Here is a 22,909-nt window from a genome sequence, read left to right on the forward strand (position 1 = left end):
CATAAGTAAAATACATACTGAACTATGAAAGAACAATAAATGTATGTTGGGAGGGGAAGGAGTAATACTTGAAGAATGAATAGGCAGCTGCTATTTACACATCATAACTAAGAAGCTGTTTTCATCCAGTGACCAATTAAAGACAGTATAACTATATTTTGATACATAGTTTATTTTGTGGGCAAGTCACCCATTCTCTTCATTTCCTTCTTTTCACCACTTTTGTTTCACAATTGTAGGATTCCCCAGATGGAGCATGACAGCTCCATTTCCAAAGCAGGTATATGACAGTTTAGAGTTATAAATTATTCACTTCATCTCATAGATACTGGATGTTTTATGCACAAAGTATCAAGGAAATACTAAATTCTATTCCAGGTTTTATCTTTAAGATTTTCTTCTTGTTTAAAAAGAGAAAAGAAAAGAAAAATAGCATCATTGTAAAAGGGAAAAGAACATTGGATTTGGAGTTAGAAAGCTCCATTCAAATCCCACCTTTATCACTTGCAATATTTGATTTTGAGCAAATCACTTAATTACTTTGGGCACATATCCTCATCTTTAGAAAAAGGGATATTATATGGCCTCTGATGTTCTATTCCAGTTCTAAATCTATAATCTTATGATTTTATATAGCCACTTATAGGTCTCATCAACATCTATGGGTTCAGTTATCATTTCTGTGCATATGACTCCCAGATCCACATCTCCAGCTCCAGTCTAGTACTACATCACCCAATATGGATGGCTTTTAGGAATCTAGAGCTCAATTTGTCTAAAGCAGAACTCATCACATTTCCCCCCCAAACTGTAAAGGGCTGAAACTCTTGAGTTGATGCACTGAGGTCAGACAACTGAGCACTTAAGGCTAATTACTGATTGGACAATACTCTATAAATAAGCATATGCTTGGAAAATGGTCCTTCCCACTATTCTGTGCTGGCTTGATAATTGGTGTATACAGAGAATTGTAGGAGGGACTAGGGGGTGGAGTAAAACTAGCCAGAGTCTCTTCTGGGCAGGAGACAAAGAAGGAAGGTCTTGGAGATTCTGCTTCCATCCAATTCAATCCTACCTATAAAGACCAAGAATAAGATATCCAGGGTGCTAATGTGGCCACCACACCAAACCTCGAAGTTCTTCCTAATTTTCCTATTAATGTTGAGAGTACTACTATTTGTTATCCAGATTCATAGACTAGGAGTCATCCTTGACTCTTGTCTTACCTCACACATTCAATCAACTGCCAGCTATTATAAATGCTACCACCACAATATCTCTTGCATTTGTACTTTTTCCTCTACTCCCAGGGCTTCAATCACTTCTTGCCTAGGAACTGTCACAGAAATTTTCTACTCAGCCTTCCCCTCTCAAGTTTTTTATTTCTTCATCTCATTGACGCAACAGAGCTGCTAAAAAAAGTATATTCTTTGTATTTGATATTTTTATTTTTCCCCAGTTACATGTAAAACAACTTTTTACATTTTCTTTTAAAACTTTGAATTCCACAAGAGATTTGGCAATTGTCAATGCTGTAAAGTTACCCATACATATAACCTGTAAATAAAAGGCTATTAAATAATAAAAAACAAACAAACAAACAAATAAATAAATAAATAAAATTAAAAAAAGAAAAAGAAAAAAGACTGCCCCTGTCCCCAGGAAGCGCCAAATCTAGTTGTGCTAAGATTTACAAATACCAAAGATAAATAGGATGTTCTATGAGTAACATATAACTTTCTGGTGTATCTAAGACTTAAGAGTAGGCTCATGTTTTCTATTTTTATGATTGCCAAAATATTAACATAAGATCCTTGAGGGTATTGATTTGTTATTATTGTAATTCTCTCTGTCTGATGCATAATAAATTTGTTGTTCAAAAAAAAATAAGTTTTGAATATAAAAACATTGCACCATTTCAAAGTGTTTTAATATATATGTGAAATATGTGCATATATGATAAATAAAAAGGCAAAAATGAAAAAAAACAAAACAAAACTTTGAATTCCAGATTCTTTCCTTTCCTCCAAACCTCCATTAAGATGGCATATGTGAAATTATGCAAAACATTTCCATAAAAATCATATTGTGAAAGAAAACATAGATTTCTCCCCCAAAAAAAATCCTCCAAGAAAAATAAAGTATTTTTTAAAAAGAGTATGCTTCAATCTATATTCAAACACAATCAATTCTTTCTTTGGATATGGATAGCGTTTTTCATCATAAATCCTTTATAGTAGTTGTGGATTATTGTATTGCTGAGAATAGCAAGGTCAGAAAATTATATTCTAATCATGCCTCTCCTTTGCTCCAAAAACTCCATTGGCTCTGTATTACCTTAGGATAAAATTAAAACTCTTTTTTTTTTTTTTGGTGGGGCGGGGGGAGGCATTTAAAGCTCTTTAAAGTCTAATTTTATGTAGTTTATCTTTCCAAGACTTGTTACACATACGCCCTCTGGTTTACATCTTGTGTCATGCTTAACTGGCCTATTTGCTGTGCCTCACACACAACATTTTTGTTTTCTGTGTTTTTGTACAGGCTGTTCTCTATGGCAAGAATTTACTTCCATCTTCCATCCTTAGTTTCCTTCAACTTAGCTCGAAGCATCACCTTCTATATGAAATTGCTAGTGTTCTGGCAGGAAGGAGGATAGGGTATGACTTTGTATTTGTATAACGTTTATGGCCTCTTAAAAATGTACATGTTATTTTTTAAGATATTTGAGGGCAGGTTAATTTATTTTTGTCACTATCTCTAGTACCTATTAAAGTACCTGGCACATTATTGGCACTTAAAAAATGCTTGTTGATTGATTCAAGCTTCTTCAACAAAGTAATGCTGTTTGAAAATTGTAACATCTCTGTAAGGTAGGGTAAAGACAGACTCATTTTATAGGTCAAGTACCTGTAGCTCACAGAATAATGATTAGCTCATAGTCATTCAGCTTGGTAGTGACAGATTTAGGAGCCAGGCCCCATTGTGTAGGCTTTCTATTTTGTCATTGTGAAGGCAGTAGTCTTTGTTGTCCTTACCATTTTAAAGCCAACAATTTTCAAATGTGAAAATATTCAGGACTTCTTCAGTCCTTTTCAGGTTATTTACAAAAAAAAGTCAACTATACTTCCTGAAAATCTGTTACTGTCAGGGAAAAGAAGGTTCCAAAGAAGAACAGAAGTATAAGGTTTGCCCTCACTTAAACTTACAATATTTAACTCCAAGGCATTTGGAACCACTATTCCTAGGGCACCTATGTCTCATCAGCTCTCTGTTTCTTGAAGTCCCTTTGGTTGGGTGAGATTGAGAAGGGAGCAGCACCAATTTACAAATCATGTCAATAACAGAAAGTTATTTTTCTAGTCTAGAGGAAGGTGAAATGGGTTCTTTGATAATTCTATTTCCATGAATTTCAGATGAAAAGAACATTAGATATCAGCTAGTTCAATGTACACATTTTACAAATGAGGAAACTGAAGCCCAAAGATGTTAAATGATTTGTTCAGAGTCAGAGCTAGTAAGTAATATATCTCCTCACTCTCAATCCAGTTCATTTTTCAATATTTCCTGACTTTTTTTTGAGAATTCCAACCCAATTATAGGTGATACTCTGAGCCTTTGTGATAATTCTAATCTAACTCATCACCCACATATTTAGAACTGAAAGGAATCTCAGAGGCCATCTAGTCCAATCTCCTTATTTTAAATAAGAGAAAACAAAGATCCAGAGAGTAACATGACTTACCTAAGATCATCCAAATAAATAAGTAGCAGAGCCAGAATTTGAACACTTATTCTTCTGATTTCAAATCCAGTATTTTCCCCACTCTGCCAAAGATAACTAAACATCTACTTTTTTCCACCTCCTCCCCTCTCCCCCATTGACCTTTCTGAAGTGCCTCTTATTATATATGTTAAAGTCCAATACGCTGGCATGATTTTTTCATTTGTACCATAGTTGTAATCAATTCATCACAGAACCAAGAAGTTGAAAAGATTTTTTTTCCTTTAAATGGAGAATTTTTCTTTCTTTCTTTCCTTCCTTCCTCCTGCCCTCCTTTCTTCTTCCCTCCTCCCTTCCTCCTCTCTCCTCCTTCCTCCCTCCCCTCCTCCCTTCCTTCTTTCTTTTTCTTTCTTTCTTTCCTTCCTTTCTTCCTCCCTCCCTCCCTCCCTCCCTTCCTTTCTCCTTCCCTTCTTTCCTTTCTTCCTCCCTTCCTTTTCCCCTTTTCCCTCTCTTCTTTTTTCCTTCCCTCCCTTTTTCCCTCCCTCCCTTTTTCTTTTCCTCCCTCCTTCCCTCTCTTTCTTCCTTCCTTCCCTCCCTCCCTCCCTCTCTTCCTTCCTTCCTTCTTTCCTTTTTTTCTTTTCATCTATCTATTTTGTAATTATGAAAGGTGCTTCTAGACTTAAAATTTTAGAAAGATATAGTGGATTAGAGCAGAGACAAACTGTTATTCAAGATTTACTTCCCTTCATAGTTGACATCAACCTGTAGCTTTGTGTCATTAGCCTTCTTTATGTGCTTAAAATGTGAGAAAGAGTAAAGTACAAAGACATATATTTCAGGTTACTGAACCTGTACTGAACCTGAACAGTAACCTGAAATATATGTCTTTGTACTTTCATTCTTTCTTTATTGTGTATATAGTATTTCTAACCTGTAAAGTATTTGCTAATAAGATAAATAATTTTAAACAGGGTGCCTGCATTTGCGCCAGAGCCTGCTTAACTCGGGTAAAAAGAATTAAAAACCAAATGAAACATGTATTCTGTCACCTCTGTGAAATCCTGTTTCACACAATGGGGGCATTTTATAGATGCAAATAAGGGCAATTTTAAGATGAAAATGTACATGTAGTTCCTAGCCAGACTTGAAGGCTGAAAACATTTTGCTCCTTTACACAGACACATGAGGTTTGTGTCTAACAGGCCAACTTTTTTTTTTTAACTTAACCATCTTGACTGTGTCACTTCATATTTAACTATTTACCTAGTACACATAGCGGAATGCATTTGCTAAAGAGATGAAATGTTCTAGTCAGACCTTCTGGTTTTCAAATTGGACATATCATGAAAGAGGGTAAGAGTGGAGTAAGAAGGAGGGGAGTTGTTAAGACTCAATAGCAGTTAAGTGAAAGTTTTCATCAATTTATGTAAAGGGACAGTTTGAGGAAAACTTGATCATGACTCTTGGAAAAGCAGGGTCCGGGGAAAATACTATGTGATCTAAAAGCATAGATACCTGTTATTTTATAAAAGAAGCTAACCTTGTATGTGGAATAAAATTAATAAACAAGCACCTATTAAGTATCTGCTATATACTAAGTCTTGTGATATATTCTGAGGCCACAAGGACAAAAAAAGAAAAAGTTCTTGTTATCAATGAATTTATATTTTGTCTAAGGAGCAACATATATCCATGTAAGTGTACACTATATAGACATACATATATTTATAGTATGTCCATATATGTGTAAAATAAATAAAAGTTATAATTTTTTAATGGCAACCACTAGCAGCAGGAGGGAGTATTAGGCAAGGCCTCAAGTAGAAGGTGGCTTTAAGCTGAGCATGGAAGGCAATTGGGAATTCTAAGAGGCCTAAGTAAGGGTGTAACTCATTCCAAGAATGGGGCAGACTTTGCAAAGATATAGAAATGGAGATGGAATATTTTAATGTGAGGAAGAGCAAGAAGATTAATAAAGATAGAAAAGTGGATTAGAACCAAGAAGGAAAAGATTTTAAGAGTCATCAGAGTAGTTTGTATTTTATTTTAAAGATAACAAGATGCCAATGGAATTTATGAACAGGAAAATGATATGGTCAAAGTTGTGTTTTAGGAATATCAGTTTTAACTAAGTGGAGGAAAGATTAAAGTGGTAAGAGGTTTCAATTTCAGCAAGAAGACCAAAAAGCACATTTTTGTTATTATCTGGCTAAAAGGTGATGATTTGAACTGGAATAATAATCATGTGAATAGAGAGAAGGTTATGGATGCAAGAGATGTTATGGAGGTAGAATTAATAATACTTAGCAACTGATTGGATATTTGCAGTTAAGAGAAAGTGAGCAGTTGAAGATGGCTTTTAGTTTGTAAACCTATGTTACCAGAAAGATGGAACATGTTCAAATAAGGAAATTTGGAAGATGAATAGGTTTGGGGAGAAAGATGAGTTTTGGACATGTTCAGTTTGAGATGTCCAAGGGATATTCATTTGAAAATGTTCATTATGTAGTCGATGATACTTGATTGGGAATCAGGAGAAAGACTAGGGATATTTAGATTTTAGAATTGTCTGCAATGAGTTGATAACTAAACTCTTGGGAGCTGATTAGCTTATCAACTAGCAAATATTTTTTAAGCTATTATATGCTAGTCATTAGGTTCTGGGAATACAAACACAAAAGCAAACCAGATTTACTCTTGAGAGAACACATGCATGTATGTAAGTACATATAAAGTACAAAACTGATATGATGTTATTCTTGGAGAACTGGGGGAATGTTCTAGCATCTGAAAGGATGAGTAAAGACCTTTTGTAAAAAATGGTACTTGATCTGGGGCATGAAGGAAATTGCAAATGCCTAGAGAAGCAGAATGTAAAAAGAGAAAAGGATTCAGAAAAAAGCTTATGATATGTATGATAGAACAGCAGAGGAGACTGAGTGGTCAGACAATAAGAGGAGAACCAAGAGAGAAGCATGTCAAGAAAATTCAGGAAGAAAAAATTTCTAGGAGGAGTTGACATCATCAGAGATAAATACTGAAGAAAGGTCACCAGATTTCACAATAAAGAGATCATTGCTAACTTTGGAGAGGGCATTTTCATTTCAGCAGTGAAATCAGCTAGACTGCCAACAGTGGAGAAATAATTAAAAGAAGTAGAAGGGAAAAATTTTAGATGGGTTTTTCTAGGAGTTTGTGAAAAGATGGAGAGATATAGGATGACAATTTGAGGGGAATGGTGGGGGTAAATCTATGTATCTATGTATCTTTCTAAGAATGGGAAAAGCATAAGTGAAGGAGTGAAGGAGTCAGTAGAAAGTGAAAGATTAAAAATTATTGAGAAAAGAGATTATTGTGAAGGAAATCTGTTGGTTGAGACAAAAGGAATTATTAGATTCAAGGATATATATACATACACATACACATAGTAGGATTAGCAGTGGTAAGAAGAGGGATAGTTTTTTTTTTATCAGAAATTGGAGTAAAGGAGGAAAGAATGAGATTTAAAGGAGATCTGAGAAAGTTTTGAAGATTTATGAGGAGTGTTATGGAGAATGAGTTATAGAGGACTAAAAATTTTATATGGAATGTTACTGCATTGCACGAAATAGCAGATATATATTTAAAAGAACATGGGAAGACTTATAAGAATTGATAAAGAATGAAATAAGAAGAGGTAGGGAAATCATAGCGATAACAGACTTAGCAACTTATCCAAAAATTGAATTCATTATATTTCTTCCCCAAACTTAGCCCCTTCTAAACTTCCCTATAACTGTCATGCTAACTGCCATACTCTTAGTCATCTAAGCTTGAAATCCACGTGTCATACTCTACTCATTCTCACTTCCTGTATTCAATCTCTTGCCAAGGCCTGTCAATTTTACCTCTGTAACATTGCTCACATACATTCCCTCCCCTCCTTTCCTCTGATACTGCTACCACCTTGATATAGGTCACCCATCACCTTATGTCCATCACTTATTGACTGATCTATTGCTAGGTTTGTTTGCCACAAGTCTGTCCCTAGTCCATCCTTTACCAAGCTGTCAAAGTCATCTTCCTAAAGTAAATATCTAACTGTGTAACCCTTCTCCCTCTGTCCTCTCCCCCTTCCCATAATAAACACCAGTGTCTCTCAATTGCTTCTAGGCTCAAAAATGAAGTGCTCTGTTTGGCTTTTGAAGTCCTTCATAGATTGCCCCAATCTTTCCATTCTTCTTACTCCTTACACACTAATCCAAATACTCTTGGATCTAGTGACACTAGCCTTCTCAATATTTCTCAAATGAGACACTCTATCCCTTAACGCCAGCATTTTCAAAGGCTGTTATCTATGCACAGAATGATCTCTCCTAATCATCATTCAAGGCTTTCTAGGATTGCTTTAGATCCCTGCTAAAATCCTACTCTCTACAAGAAGCCTTTCCTCATCCCTTTCATTCAAGTGCTTTTCCTCTAAGATTGTCTCCAATTTATCCTTTGTTGTGAATGAAATTCAACAAAGGTAGACTGAGGCAATGTTCTTTGATACATTAACAGGACATGAACCTGATAATAAAGAGTCTAATGACTCCTTCAGTTAGCCAAAAGATCCCTAGATCAGGATGCAGCTCTTTTTTTTTTCTGATTTTTTTTTTATTATAACTTTTTATTGACAGAACCCATGCCTGGGTAATTTTTTTTACAACATTATCCCTTGTACTCACTTCTGTTCTGACTTTTCTCCTCCCTCCCTTCACCCCCTCCCCTAGATGGCAAGCAACCCTATACATGTTGAATATGTCACCGTATATCCTAGATACAATATATGTGTGCTACAGCTCTTTTTTTAAAAAATAAGCATAGAATAAAGAACAGAACAGGATAGGTGAGGGAATAATCCAATTTGTTACAGGGTTGGCAACATCATGGGGATGAAGACAACATGATTGGTTACATAACTGTAGTATGGGGAACAGTATGATTGATTAGAAGCTGGGACTAGGGTCTAGCAACAACCCCCTCCTTCCTTCCTGTGATTAAATTCATTGTTTATCTGTAAAACTGGAGACAGTGGATTAGATTCTTTGAATAGCAAACCAGATTGTGTTCATGGATAGTTCAGTGGCATAAAAATATTAGGCCAGCTTCCCTGGTATCTATCCTTATCGCTCAGTTTTAGCAGATTTCTTTGAGGCAAGAATAAAACTGTGATTGTCAAAAGAACTAAATTTCTAAACTTAACTCATTACAGGCCAGCAGAATTTCTGAAGTAAGTTCAGAGATAAAGAGCCATGACATAGGGGAAAAAAATAATTGTAAATGGGGTCAATAAAAAAGGTACAGAATTAATTTAATTTTTTTTTTTTACCAGTTTGTACATAGCTTTCTTTCCCAATAGAATGTGAACTCTTTGGGAGTTTCTTTCTGCAGGGTCTGGCACATAAGAGACACTTAAATGTTTACCCAATGATGTACTGATCCCAGTTTCCTTACTGATAAAATGAGTGGATTAAATTCAGTGCTCTCTAAATTCTCTTTCAACTCTAAGAATATAATGTGCTGGCTTGTTAAATTTAATTCACATCACTTTCCTTTCTTTGAACATTAGGTAAATTACAGATTGGTCACAGTTCATATGCAATAATTCTGTAGCCCCTTTTAAAAAATACATATTTTAGGAAAATGGATTAAAATATTAGTCTTGAAATCAGGAAGATCTGAATTTGAATTCTTCCTGAGACACTTGCTATCTGTATGACTGTGGGCAAATCATTTAATTTTATGAGCCTCAGTTTCCTCATCTGTAAAATGAGAATAATAGCTGTTCTTCATCTGTAAAAGTAGGGCACTAGCAAAATTATAAATAGTAACTAGCAAAGTTTAAGTAGTGTTTCTTTTTCCAAATACATACAGATAATTTTCAGCATTCCCCTTTCCAAAATTTTGTGTTCCAAATTTTTCTCCCTCTCTGCTCCCTTTCCCCCTTCTCAAGACAGCAAACAATCTGATATAGGTTAAACATGTGCAAGTTCTTCTTAACACATTTTCCTGTTCATTATGCTGTGAAAGAAAAACCTAATCAAAAGGGGAAAAGAAAATACAACAAGCAAATAACAACAACAACATAGGTAAAAATACTATGCTTTGATCCACACTCATTCTCCACAGTTCTCTCTCTGGATGTGGCTGCCACTTTCCATCACGTCTATTGGAATTGCCTTGAATTATCTCATTGTGGAAAAGAGCCAAGTCCATCACAGTTAATCATCACATAATTTTGTTACTGTGTATGTTCTCTTGGTCCTGCTCACTTCACTTAGCATCAGTTCATGTAAGTCTCCCCAGGCCTCTCTGAACTCATCCTGCTTATCATTTCTTTAGAACAATAATAATTCTGTTAAATTCATATACTATAACTTATTCAGCCATTTCCCAACTGAAGGGCATCCATTCAGTTTCCGGATGCTTGCCTTTACAAAAAGAGCTATCCAGCAAAGTTATCTTAAAGTTTTTTTTTTCAATGCTAAATTTTAAGACCTCACCTCAGGCTGAGCTTTACTCAATGAGCTGGTGATTATGTTAGGTATGACTAATAGTACCATTTCTCCTTTCCCCAATTAAATATTAATTCAGCAAACAGTTTTCTAAGTGGCCTCATATTCCTAGCTATAATTGGATGTTAGGATTACAATACAAAGGTGAAACAGAGCCAGCTCCTATTGCTTCAAAAAAGCAATATATCCCATCCTCCTTGGCTTTTCAGGTTCAGGTATCACAATGGCTGGTACTAAATATGGTCTTCCTACCTCTCAAGTCCAGCATCTTTATCTACCCCACTATGTGCTATTGTCTTTCTGGCTGCTTAGATCCCTTCCAGCTCTAAATTCTATGGTCCTATGATTATATCTAATTTTCACAAAATCCCTGGAAGATTAAAGCAGGATAGATTGCACTATCCTCATTGTATAAATTGAGATACACAGCAGTTATTTGATGTAATATAGTACATTATTAGCAAAATCAGGTCTCTTTCTCTTATTTCAGTTCTCTTTCTACCATGATGATAATTGAGATTGTAATATAGTTATAATGATATGTCTCCTTTCTCTGTCAGAGATAGTTCATCCTCTTTCTTACCAAAGTTCCTTTAGGTTATTAGGAATTCCCTTTTGATTCCTCAGTTGAACAATCAAAGATCATATGAGTTTCATATGACTAACTTTTGCAATCTTCTTAAACAATTCCCTCTTTTTCCATAAGCAATGAATCCTTCTCTCCTTCCCTCCCTGCCCCTACAACTAGTTATGGCTTTTATGTTTCTTTTCATGGATATTCTCATTCATTCTCTCTCTCTCTCTCTCTCTCTCTCTCTCTCTCTCTCTCTCTCTCTCTCTCTCTCTCTCCTCCCCTTTTTTGCCTTATGGATTTCCAGAATTTTGTGTTTTCCTGGCTTCTGTAAACTTCTGTAGTCTTTTTTGTCTTCTTTCTTTAAAATGGTAAATAAATATAGCTCTGGATGTTTAGCAGAAAGAGGAGAGAATCCAATGAATGGTTGTTCTAGAAATAATATCTATCTTATTTGCAGTGCATTTGCATGTAAATTTGGGGTTTCTCCTTTCTCAAAGGGTTTCTTTAAATGTTACATTTAATAGTTTGCTTAAAGACTTGTTAATTCTTTACCTTGATCTTCACTATTTGTCTGTTCTGCTTGTGATTGATGATAAAGCTTACAGCTCAGGTTTCAGGAAATTATATCTGCCAACAGAACCTCTCAAATAACATAAGCTAAAAGATAATCCCAATTTTATTATTTTTATGTACCACAAAGATGGTTCTTGAGTCTTTTTTTTTTAATTAAACATATATTTGGTTTTTTTCCCCCCTGAGCAATCGGAGTTAAGTGACTTACCCAAGGTCACACAGCTAGGAAGTGTTAAGTGTCTGAGGTCAAATTTGAACTCAGGTCCTCTTAACTTCAGGGCTGGTACTCTATCCACTGCATCACCTAGCTGCCCCTTATTAATTTTGTTAAAAAGAAAATCAGGTGATTTTAATCTTTTATATTTTACTCTGTCAAAGAGAAAACAATTCAAGTTGTTTTTAATTGGGTGGGATTTTCTAATAATCTGATTCTATTTTCTTGGTGCTTCTCTTAGGTCTGAATGCCAGCTTTGGACTGTGATGTTATTGTTGGGGACATGTCTCCTTTACTGTGCCCGGGTCACTATGCCCATCTGTGCTGTCTCCATGAATGAAGATTTTGGATGGAACAAGAAGCAGTCTGGAATTCTGCTAAGTAGCTTCTTCTGGGGTTACTGCCTAACTCAGATCATGGGAGGCCACCTCGGAGATAAGTGAGTTCAATTTTTCCCATTTTGGATGTTCCATTGCTTGTCATCAGATGACTTCCCTCATCCTGGTTCTCTTTCCCTCTAATACCCATTTCCTCCATATTTTTTTAAGAGAATGGGTACATCTGGAGCTTTGCCTTAGTTGCATTAATGTTTATCAAGTTGGAAAGAAAGGTTAAGGAAGAGAATTATGTAATAGGAGAGAAAAGGAAGTTTTGACATGAAGGTTTTTTAAGAGAAAAAGTAGACATTTTCTTTTTAAATTGTAATAAAAGAGAAAGGAATCTAAATTAAGACATATTAAAAGAGGCTATAATAACTTAGAGAAATTATAGGTTAAAGGAACAAAAATAATTTCTTAGATCTTTTTAGGGAAAGATGAACAGAGTAAGAAAGAGGAAAACAAGAAAGAGAAAAAAAGGGGGAAGGGGAGAGGCAGAGAAGTAGGAAGAAAGGGAAAGACAAAAGTGGAAGAGAAAAGCAAGAGAAGGGGAAGAAAATGGAAGGGAAAGAGAGGAGAGAGGAGAAAAAGAGAGTGAGAAAGAGAGACAGTCTCACACACATAGAGGGGGAGAGACAGACAGACACACTAGAGAGAAAAGCAAAAGAATTAAGGGAAATAGCAAGAAGAGAAAGGAAGTGGGAGAGAGAAAAGAAAAAAAAAAGGAGAGATTGGGAGAGAAGAATGAGAGGAAAAAAGAGATAGTATTATCTTTCTCCATTTCTTACTTTTCCTTTGATTGTGCCATACTTTCTCTCCTCTAATATAAATTCCATCTCCTCTCCCTTCTAGGATTGGAGGAGACAAGGTCATCTTGATCTCAGCCTCAGCCTGGGGTTTCATCACAGCTATTACCCCATTGCTTTCCCAAATCAGCAGTGCCCATTTGGTCTTTATGACACTCTCTCGAATACTTATGGGGTTCTTTCAAGGTGGGTCTCTAAATAGTAGCTATTCTTTATTTTGTGTTTTTTTTTCCTTATTTTTCTTTCTTTATAAACTGCTTTGTTCCAAAGAACCCAGACAAAGAATATGACTTTATCAAACCTGTCAATCTATTCTTTTCATAATAAACGCTGTGCCACTGAACACAAATGGGAAATGGATATGTACTGTAAGCAAAGGAGGAAATACATAGAAAGGTCTTTGAAAATTAGGAAGTGCTGTCCAAATATAAGAAATTGCTATTTTAAAAAAAATCATTTATTTTCCAATTACATGTAAAAATATTAACGTTTAAAAAATTGAATTTCAAATTATCTTTCTACTTTTCTCTCTTCCTCCCTCATTGAGAAGGTAAGCAATTTGATATGTTATATGTGTACAAGGCTGTGAAAGAAAATAGACTCCTTCCCCTCCTCAAAAATAAAGCCAAGAAAAATAAAGAAATTGAAAAAAAGTATGCTTTGATCTTCATTTAGAATCCATCAGTTCTTTTTCTGCAGGTGGCTAACACTTTTCATCATAAGTCCTTTGGAATTATCTTAGTATTGCTAAGAATGGATATCATTCATAGTCCATCAAAATACAGTATTGCTGTTCCTACACCCAGTGTTCTTTTGGTTCTGCCCCCTTCACTTTGCATCGGTTCATAAAAGTCTTTCCTGGTTTTTCTTTTTTCTTTTTTTTCCTTGAGAGGCAATTGGGGTTAAGTGACTTGGCCAGGATCACACAGCGAGAAATTATTAAGTCTCTGAGATCAGACTTGAACTCAGGACCTCCTGACTTCAGGGCTGATGCTTTATCCATTGTACCATGTAGGTGCCCCATTTCCTGATTTTTCTGAAAGCATCCTGTTCATCACTTATAGTGCAATAATTCTACATCATAATCATAATCATAATCACAACTCATTTAGCATTGCCCAAGTGATAGACATCCCCTCAATTTCTAATTCTTTGTCACCACAAAAAGAATTGCTATAAATATTTTTGTACTTATAGATCCCTTTCCTTTTAAAAAAATTTTTTTTGGGGATATTAACTTGACAGTGGCATTTCTGGATCAAAGGGTATATATCATTTTATAGCTCTTTGGACACAGTTCCAAATTGTTGTCTTGAATGGTTGGTTATATTTACAGTTCCAACACTAATGCTTGTTTAGATTTATCCAGTTCTAAGAGAGGAAAAGGTGAGGTCCTCCACTAGTATAGTTTTACAATCTATTTCCTCCTATAACTCACTTAACTTTTAAGAATTTGGGTGCTGTATCATTTGGTGCACAAATATTTAGTTTTGATAATACTTCATTGTTTATGGTATCTTTTAGCACAATGTAGTTTCCTTGCTTATCTCTTAGTTAGATCCATTTTTGTTTTTGTTGCGTCTGACATCATTATTTAAGGGTATTTCATACCCTTTTTTTGTTTTGTTTTGTTTTTTAACTTCAGCTGAAGAATAATAGTTTCTTCTCTAGCCCCTTGCCTTTGCACTCTGTATGTCTTTCTACTTCAAGTGTATTTCATATAAACAACATATTGCAAGATTCTGGTTTTTAAGCTACTTTACTGTTCACTTTTTTATGGGTAAGTTTATCACCTTCATAATTATGATTAGTAACTATGTATTTCTTTTCATTCCACTTTTCCCCATTTATCTTTCTCTCTCTCATTTCACCCTTTCTCTCCTCCAAATTGTTTTATTTCTGACCTCTACCTTCTTTAATCTATCTTCCCTTCTATTAGTCTTCTTCCCCATTTTTCTTCCTACATAAGATAGATTTCTGTACCTAAATGATTATGTTATTCTTTCTTTGAACCAATTCTGATGAGATTAAGGTTCAAGTGTTGCCCTCGCTGAACTCTTCCCCCCATTTTGCCTTTCTACTGTAAGAGCTCTTTTATGCCTACTTTATATAGTATTTTACCTCGTTCTATTTCTCCATTCTCCTCTTTCCTATTGTACCCTTCTTCCTCATCCCTTAATTGTGTATTTATTTGGGGTATCGCCTTATCATAGTTAACCCACATAGTTAATACCTTCTGTCTAGGTATTTTTGATTTAGCTACTCTAATTATAATAAAGATTTACAAGTATAATTTTTTCATATAGGAATATAAATGTTTAAACCTATTTAACCCCTTATTTCTCTTTCCTGTTTACCTTTTTATACTTTTCTTGAGTCTTATATCTGAAAATCAGGTTTTCTATTTAACTCTTGTCTTTTCATCAGAAATGCTTAAATGTCCTTTATTTCATCGAATTTACATTTCCTCCCATGAAGGATTATACTGACTTTTGCTGGATAGATGGTTTTTGGTTGTAAACCTAAACTTCTTTTCCCTCCAGAATACCATAGTCTAAGCCTTCTGATTTTATAATGTAGAAGCTAAATTTTGTGTTATACTGACCATGGCTCTACAATATTTGAATTGTTTCTTTCTAGCTGCTTGTAAAATTTTCTTCTTGACCTGGGAGTTCTTGATTTTGGCCATAATATTCTTGGGAGTTTTTATTTTAGGATCTTTTTGAAGAGATATTCCATAGATTCCTCTCATTTTAATGTTCTCCTCTGGTCCAAAAGTATCAGGGCAGTTTTCCTTGATAATTTCTTGAAAGATGATGTGTAGGCTTTTTTTTTTTTTTTTTTTGATCAGATTTTACAGATAAGTCATTTTCCCAATGAGATATTTCACATTTCTTCTATTTTTCCATTCTTTGAATTTGTTTTATTGCTTTTTGAATCATTAGTTTTCACTCACCCATTTCTAATTTCTAAGGAATTAATTTCTTCAGTGAGCTATTCTTCCTTTTCTATTTGGTTTTTTAAGTTCTTTTCATCAATGAATTTTTGTACTTTTTTTCATTTGGCCTATTTTGTTTTTTAAGGTGTTATTTCCTTATTATTATTATTATTTATTTTTATTTAATAGCCTTTTATTTACAGGTTATATGCATGGGTAACTTTACAGCATTAACAACTGCCAAACCTCTTGTTCCAATTTTTCACCTCTTACCCCCCATCTCCTCCCCCAGATGGCAGAATGACCAGTAGATGTTAAATACATTAAAATATAAATTAGATACACAATAAGTGTACATGACCAAAACGTTATTTTGCTGTACAAAAAGAATCAGACTCTGAAATATTGTACAATTAGCTTGTGAAGGAAATCAAAAATGCAGGTGGGCATAAATATAGGGATTGGGAATTCAATGTAATGGTTTTTAGTCATCTCCCAGAGTTCTTTCTCTGGGCATAGCTGGTTCAGTTCATTACTGCTCCATTGGAAATGATTTGGTTGATCTCGTTGCTGAGGATGGCCAGGTCCATCAGAACTGGTCATCATATAATATTGTTGTTGAAGTATATAATGATCTCCTGGTCCTGCTCATTTCACTCAGCTATTATTATTTTTTAGTGTGTGTAACTCTTTTGCCAAATGGTTAATTCTTTTTTTATGAATATTTTGCATCATTCTCATTTCTTTTCTCAATTTTTTCTTCTGATTCTTATTTGATTTTTAAAATCCTTTTTTGGAATCTTCTTGGAATTCTTTTTTAGCCTGAGACCAATTCACATTTTTCTTCAATGCTTTGCATGAAGCTATTTTGAGTTCCTTGTCTTCTTAATTTGTGTTTTGATCTTCCTTATCACCATAACAAGTTTTTATGTTCAGGTTCTTTTTTTGTGTGGGTGTGATTTGCTCATTTTTTTTAAACTTATTTTTTTGACTTTTAACTTAAAAGTTGTGATTTGCTGCCAGAGTGGATAAGTCACTGTTCTGAGCTATTTTCAGAGTTACTTCTACAAGTCTCTTAAATTTTCAGTTCTTCAAGCTGGTATGATCTAAGGAGAGGTGTGGTTACTGCTTTCCTGGCCTGTATTCTGGTCTGAGTGACCACAAGCATTCACTTGCATCCTGGAACATGACCAGATCCCTACTCCTACTTACGTTTTTCCTTGGCCTGAAGCTGTAATCTGGAACCATATATGGACAGTGCAAGAGTCCCATTTCACATGCCAGCAGAAAGTTCCCTGTAATCTCCTTTTGACTAGTTGTCCTATCCTCTTAAAATCTGTGAGCTGAGAGCTTGGAAAGCCAAAAATGCGCAAATTCCCAAGGACTGATGCTGGCTTCCTGAATATAGCCTTGGTTAGACTGCATTCCACTCTCACTCCTGTGAGACAGACTTTTCTTGCCAACTTTCCAAGCTGTCTTTGACTGGAAAATTATTTCACCCCATCCTTTTGTTGGTTTTGTCTCTCCAAGATTTTTTTGTGTTATTTTAATAGTTAGAGGGGATTTTTGGGAGAGCTCAGGTGAATCCCTGCCTTTCTTCTTCCATCTTGACTTCACTTCTTATAAGGAATTATTATCAAACATTCTGGTAACTAAGGTAACAATCTCTTAATAGGTATAACATTTTGCAATGTACAAAGAATTATCCCTACATTTTGTAAGTCTCGTTAGAGACTGGAGAGGGAGGCAAAACAAATATTCATTCACAATCCTTTTGTGATATTCCTGATAGCTTTGTAGTCACTTGAAGGTCACAACACCTTAAAGTTAGAAATTGTGTTTCCAGATGCTAGAAATTCCTCTGATTACCATGAATTTTCCCTCCTTTTCCCAGGACAGGAAATCAAAAAAAATTTTGATTGGAATCTTCTACAACATGCTGGCTTTGTGGCCACTGGCAAGTCTTAACTACTTTGAGACTTAGTTCCCTCATCTGTAAAATAGGTGTAATACTTACTTTACAGGTTTATTGTGCAGATATAGTGTCTATGCTATGTAAATTTCAATTGTGGTGGTGGTGATGACAATGATGATGATAGGAGTGGAGAGCTGATTAAATCCACCCAGGGGGCTCTCCAAGACAAATCATATAGCCACCTTAAGTGAATATGTATATTTGTTGAATAAGTGAGTGAAAGAATGAATGGCTTGGGAAGGCATTAGTCTTTTCCTTTGGTCTGATCAGTCTGTCTGTTTTGTTCCAGGGGTTTATTTCCCTGCTTTGACGAGCCTATTGTCTCAGAAAGTCCCGGAGAATGAGCGAGCATTCACCTATAGCACTGTGGGTGCAGGTTCCCAGTTTGGGTAGGTTCTACTTGCACAGTAATGATATTGGGGTTAAAGGGGAAGGCAAAAGGAAAAAAAAGGATGAACTCATGTCATCATGTCATGTTCCTCAAATTGAGCTGGCTGCTTTTGTTTTTGAGCCACAAATAACTCAGCCTCCTAAGAATGATACATGTGAAGAGATACCAGGGACTGTTTGCGGCAACAAATGACTTCAACACAGGGCACATCTGGATATCTGGATGACAGATATCCTGGAGGGCATCATTTCTAGATGTGGAAGCCTGGGGCAATTGCTCCAGGAGATGAACAGAGACTTGTTCCTGACACTAATCCTGCCCTTTGAAATGCTGTTTCTTTATGTACATTTCCCTCTCTTGGTGTTTGGAGGGCTTGGGGGTATGGGATTTGGGGTTAGCAATTGGTGTGGAGGAGAGACCATTGTTTCATCTGTCTCTTTTTTATCTGTGCTGAGGGATGAAGATAGGTCATTCCCTGCTTCCTCTTTCCTTTAACAATTCCCTCTATAGTTGTCCTGATATAATTTTGGACAGCAGGTGTTATGACATAGATGAGACAGCAGAACCATAGGTCATGGAAGATAGACAGAAACACAGGCTTCACATGGTTTCTAGGTAAGGCTTAATTTGCTTATTATGTCCCAGTCTCTGCCTTCTGTTAGGCACAAGCAAACCCCCATTAACCATGCACAGGGTCAAATGGAGAAAGATTGGTGGGTGGGGAGGTCATTTCTGCATCATTTTGCTTCTTAGGATACTTTATTCTGAAGAAACAAAAGGAATGCATTATAAGAAAACTACAGGATTTTTTGTTGTATTTGATGTTGATTGAACAGACTTTTGGCTAATACTTGGAAATTTTTCTTTTAACTTAAGATTTTTCTTGTGTTTGCATTAGAACCTGAGATAGCACAAAGATGTCTTGGGAATTGGGGTACATGAGTTCTACTGTGAGTGTGACTAACTCACCTTGAACAATTCTTGAATTTTCTATCTCTGGGCTTAAGTTTCTTCATATATCAAAAAGGTTTTTGGATGATGAGGTACTTTCCATATTCAGCATTTTAAATTCTAGGTTTTACAGAGTTTGAAAGTTGAAAAAGGAACTCACCTGAATTGTAGTATATCCTACATTCAACAAAGGATCCTCTCCCCAAAATAGCCAATGATTGGTCTTGCAGTCATTGTTTGAAAACCTCCACAATTCCTGTGGTAGCCTGATTTTACTTTAGGATGGCTCTAATTATTAAAATTTTTTTCCTCATATCAAACCCAAATTTGCCTCTTTGCAACTTCTACCCAGTGCTCTCTGGAGTCCTAGATCTGCTCTCTGGAGTCACAGAGATGAAATTAATCTTTTGTTCATATGATAGACCTTGAGATAGTTGAACAAAGAGATAACATCTTCCTGGAGTCTTTTCTTCACATGAAACATTTAGAATTTCCTCAAACTATCCTCATGGGACATTTCCTGAAGAAACTACTGATATTTTTCATCTGGATATTCTCCAGTTTATCGGTGTCATGCCCCATTTCTTAACCCTACATTTGAGCTCAAGATTTAATCAAACAAGGGCATTTTTTTGTAAAGTCCAGGCTAGCTCCCTGGAGTCCTCAGGAATAGCCAGAGTCAGGATAAGTAAAAGTCCTTGGTCTTCAGGGGGAGAAGTGAAGGAGATAGACAAACTGCCACAAGCTTAACACCAACCTCCCTTCTCCTGGTCCTGCTGCAAAGTGAAGTTCTCTCACCTCTCTCACCCCACCCCTTAATCCTTACCTACAAATATCTGTATACATCAAACATTGAGCTAGCATGGAACAGTGAGAAGGGTCATTTTTCCAAACATATGCTAATAGAATCATTGTCCAATAGGTAATTAGCCTTAAGTGCTCCGTTGTCTGATTCAAGAACAACTTTTAAGAGTTTCAGCCCTTTATATTGGATAGCCATACTGATGCTGTTTGAGTGGTCTAGATAAGTGGCTATAAGAGAGTTGTTAAGAATCCCCTTTAAATTGGCCGCAGGTTTTGGGAGTGAAAGAATTCACCCATTCCTGAATTATTAGTTGCAAGATGAAAGTTTATTGTTAGATAGTAATCAGTTTACCAAGAGACTGACTTTTATAGTGGCAGATCTATGGAAAATGGAGTTTTGCACTGAGAATGCAGTTCTCAGCGGACAAAAAGTTCTGGCAACTGAGTGAACTACAGAAGTTCATTTACAAAAGACCTTCCTTGAAGGAAGCTATTATATTGGGTCTTAGTGAGGGCTGGGACAGCCTAAGTTGGCTTATCTACAAGCTGGGCTTCAGCTGGAGCTGGAATTTGAATAGAATTGAATGAGTTTCTTTAATTCAGTAGGGTTGGAATTCTTTTGCTCAGGCCTGAACCAACCCCACCTTGATAATAGAATGAAACTGTTTGACTTGTTTCCCTTGGGTGGGGTCCCTCACTGAGGCAGAGTTTAAGATTTTCTCCTTCAAGGAGTGTTAGAGTTTCGGGGTCCCTTCTTCAATACTATTATTTCTTTTTATTCCTGAAAGCTATGTCTTTCTTAATGCAATTTAAGATTGTGTCAATTTTTTTTTTTTTTTTTTTTTGTCTTTCATAGCATGCTATTGAGGCATGTTGAGTTTATATTTCATTAAAAGACTTAGCTCATGCGGCAGTTAGATGGTGCAGTGGAGAGAGCACTGGCCCTGTAGTCAGGAGGATCTGAGTTCAAATCCAGCCTCAGACATTTAACAGCACTTTCTAGCTGTGTGACTCTGGGCAAGTAATTTAACCCCAGTTGCTTCTCAAGAGAAAAAAAGCAAACCCTTAAATCTTTTTTTTTCTATGTTATAAATTCCAACATTCCATCTTTTTCTCTTCCTTTATATCCCTATTCTTTATCCTTTGCTTTCCCTCTACTCTTTCTACTTCTTAGATCCTTCCCCAGGTCATTAGCTTTTCCCTAACCCACATTTTATTACCCATTATGTGTTGTAAAACCTCATTAGATTGCTCTCAGGTCTACTTCCTTCAACTCTATTCATGTGCTTCTGAGTGAAGCTAGAGAAAAATTGCAGAACTGAATGGACTAGGTCCACTACGAATTTATTGTACATAATCTCAATTGGGCCTTTATTGCAGTCAAGTAGTCCTTTTTCAACTCCTTAATTGATCATGATTTCACTCATCACAGCAGTGATTCTAAATCTTTTTATTCTGTCCTTAATAAGCTTTCTATGGCATCTCCTTTTTTTTTAACCCTTTCAGTTGAGCATCTTTATAGATCACTGAAAAATTTTGAGGTAATTCATCAAGAGCTTCCTCTTCTCCCTTCCTTCTCATCTCATCTCACTTAGATGTCTTTCCCTATTATCTCTTCCTTTATCCCTATCTCACATGAAGAGTTAGTCCTTTTCCTTGCCAAGGCAAACCCTTCTTCATGAACTCTTGATGCTATTACATCCCATCCTCTCAAGATCTCTGTCTTCATCCACCCCTCATCATTAATATTCTCTTACTAATCTAAAATCTCTCCCTTTCTGCTGGATGCTTCTTTATATAAACATGTCTATGTCTCTCCTATTCTCAAAAAACCAAAACAAAACTCTTAATTTGATAAACCATCTCTGTAGTTGATGTAATAGCATCTCTGCTACCTATCATCTTACTCTTCGCTTTCATGACTAAAGAAAAAATCATCTAAAATTAGTGCCTCCATTTTCTTCCTTCTTACTTTAACTCTCCAAAGCGTGGCTTCCAATCTCATCATTCAATTGAAACTGCTCTATCCAAAATGATGAATGATAACCTTTTCTCAGTATTCATCCTTGGTTTTCATACTCTTCTGAATGGCAACTAATTGGTATAGGGAATAAAATAACAGGGACTGAAGTCAAGAAGAGTTGAGTTCAGATCTGGTTTCCAACATTTACTGGCTATGTGACCTTGAGCTTCTTTTTGCCTCAGTTTTCTCATCTGAGAAATGAGAATAATAATAGCACATACTTGATAATCTTCTCTTTGATGCTCTCTTCACTCTAGGATTTTGTGACACTACTGTCTTCTGTAATTCTCTTATGTGTCTGACCATTTTTTCTTAGCTTCCTTTGCTGGGTCTTCATTTAAGTCATGGCCACTAATCATGGAAGTTTCCCAAAACTATGTCCTGGCCTTCTTCTCTCCCTGTATATTATCTTACTTGATGATCTCATCAGCTCCCTTGCCAGTTGATGGGTATCCCCTCAATTTCCAATTCTTTGCCACTACAGAAAGAACAGCTATATGTATATAATTTTTTTGTTTTGTTTTTATGGGTCCTTTCTCCTTTCCTTTGATCTCTTTGGGAAATAGATCTAGTAGTGGTATTGCTGGATCAAAGGATATCAAAATAATATCAAAGGATATTAATAGTTTTTAGTCCTTTGGGCATTGTTCCAAATTGTTCTTCAAAACAGTTGGACCAGCTCACAGCTCTACTAACTGTGCATTAGTGTCCTCGTTTTCCAATACATATCTACTTTACCATTTGCCATTTTCCTTTTTTGTCACATTAGCAAATCTCATAAGAATAAAGTGGTGTGTCAGAGATGTTTTAACTTGCATTTCTCTTATTAGTGATTCAAAGTATTTTTATATGCTTTTTGATAGCTTTGATTTTTCTTCTTGTGACTATCCTCTGACTTCAGTGTTATCTCAACTTAACACACATATTCCTTTCTTTCCTAAAAAGCTAATTTTCTGATTGGTTTTCCTTCCTCATCTGTCCCCATTTTCCATTCAGTTGCCAGTGATCTTCCTAAAGTATAGG

At 35.7% G+C, this 22,909-nt stretch overlaps 1 protein-coding gene across 2 annotated transcripts in view; it reads left to right on the plus strand.

Moving 5' to 3' along the window:
• Positions 1-22,909, plus strand: part of SLC17A9 (solute carrier family 17 member 9) — a 39,264-nt gene that overhangs the window by 2,424 nt on the left and 13,931 nt on the right. For both annotated transcript variants that reach the window (XM_023494453.2, XM_003757616.4), the window contains exons 2-4: positions 11,863-12,060; positions 12,851-12,990; positions 18,007-18,106. In XM_023494453.2, coding sequence (XP_023350221.1) covers positions 11,863-12,060; positions 12,851-12,990; positions 18,007-18,106 — 438 coding nt within the window. The remainder of the gene's footprint in view (positions 1-11,862; positions 12,061-12,850; positions 12,991-18,006; positions 18,107-22,909) is intronic.

The sequence above is a fragment of the Sarcophilus harrisii genome, chromosome 2 (genome assembly GCF_902635505.1).
Source record: "Sarcophilus harrisii chromosome 2, mSarHar1.11, whole genome shotgun sequence".
Classification (NCBI taxonomy): Eukaryota; Metazoa; Chordata; class Mammalia; order Dasyuromorphia; family Dasyuridae; genus Sarcophilus; species Sarcophilus harrisii.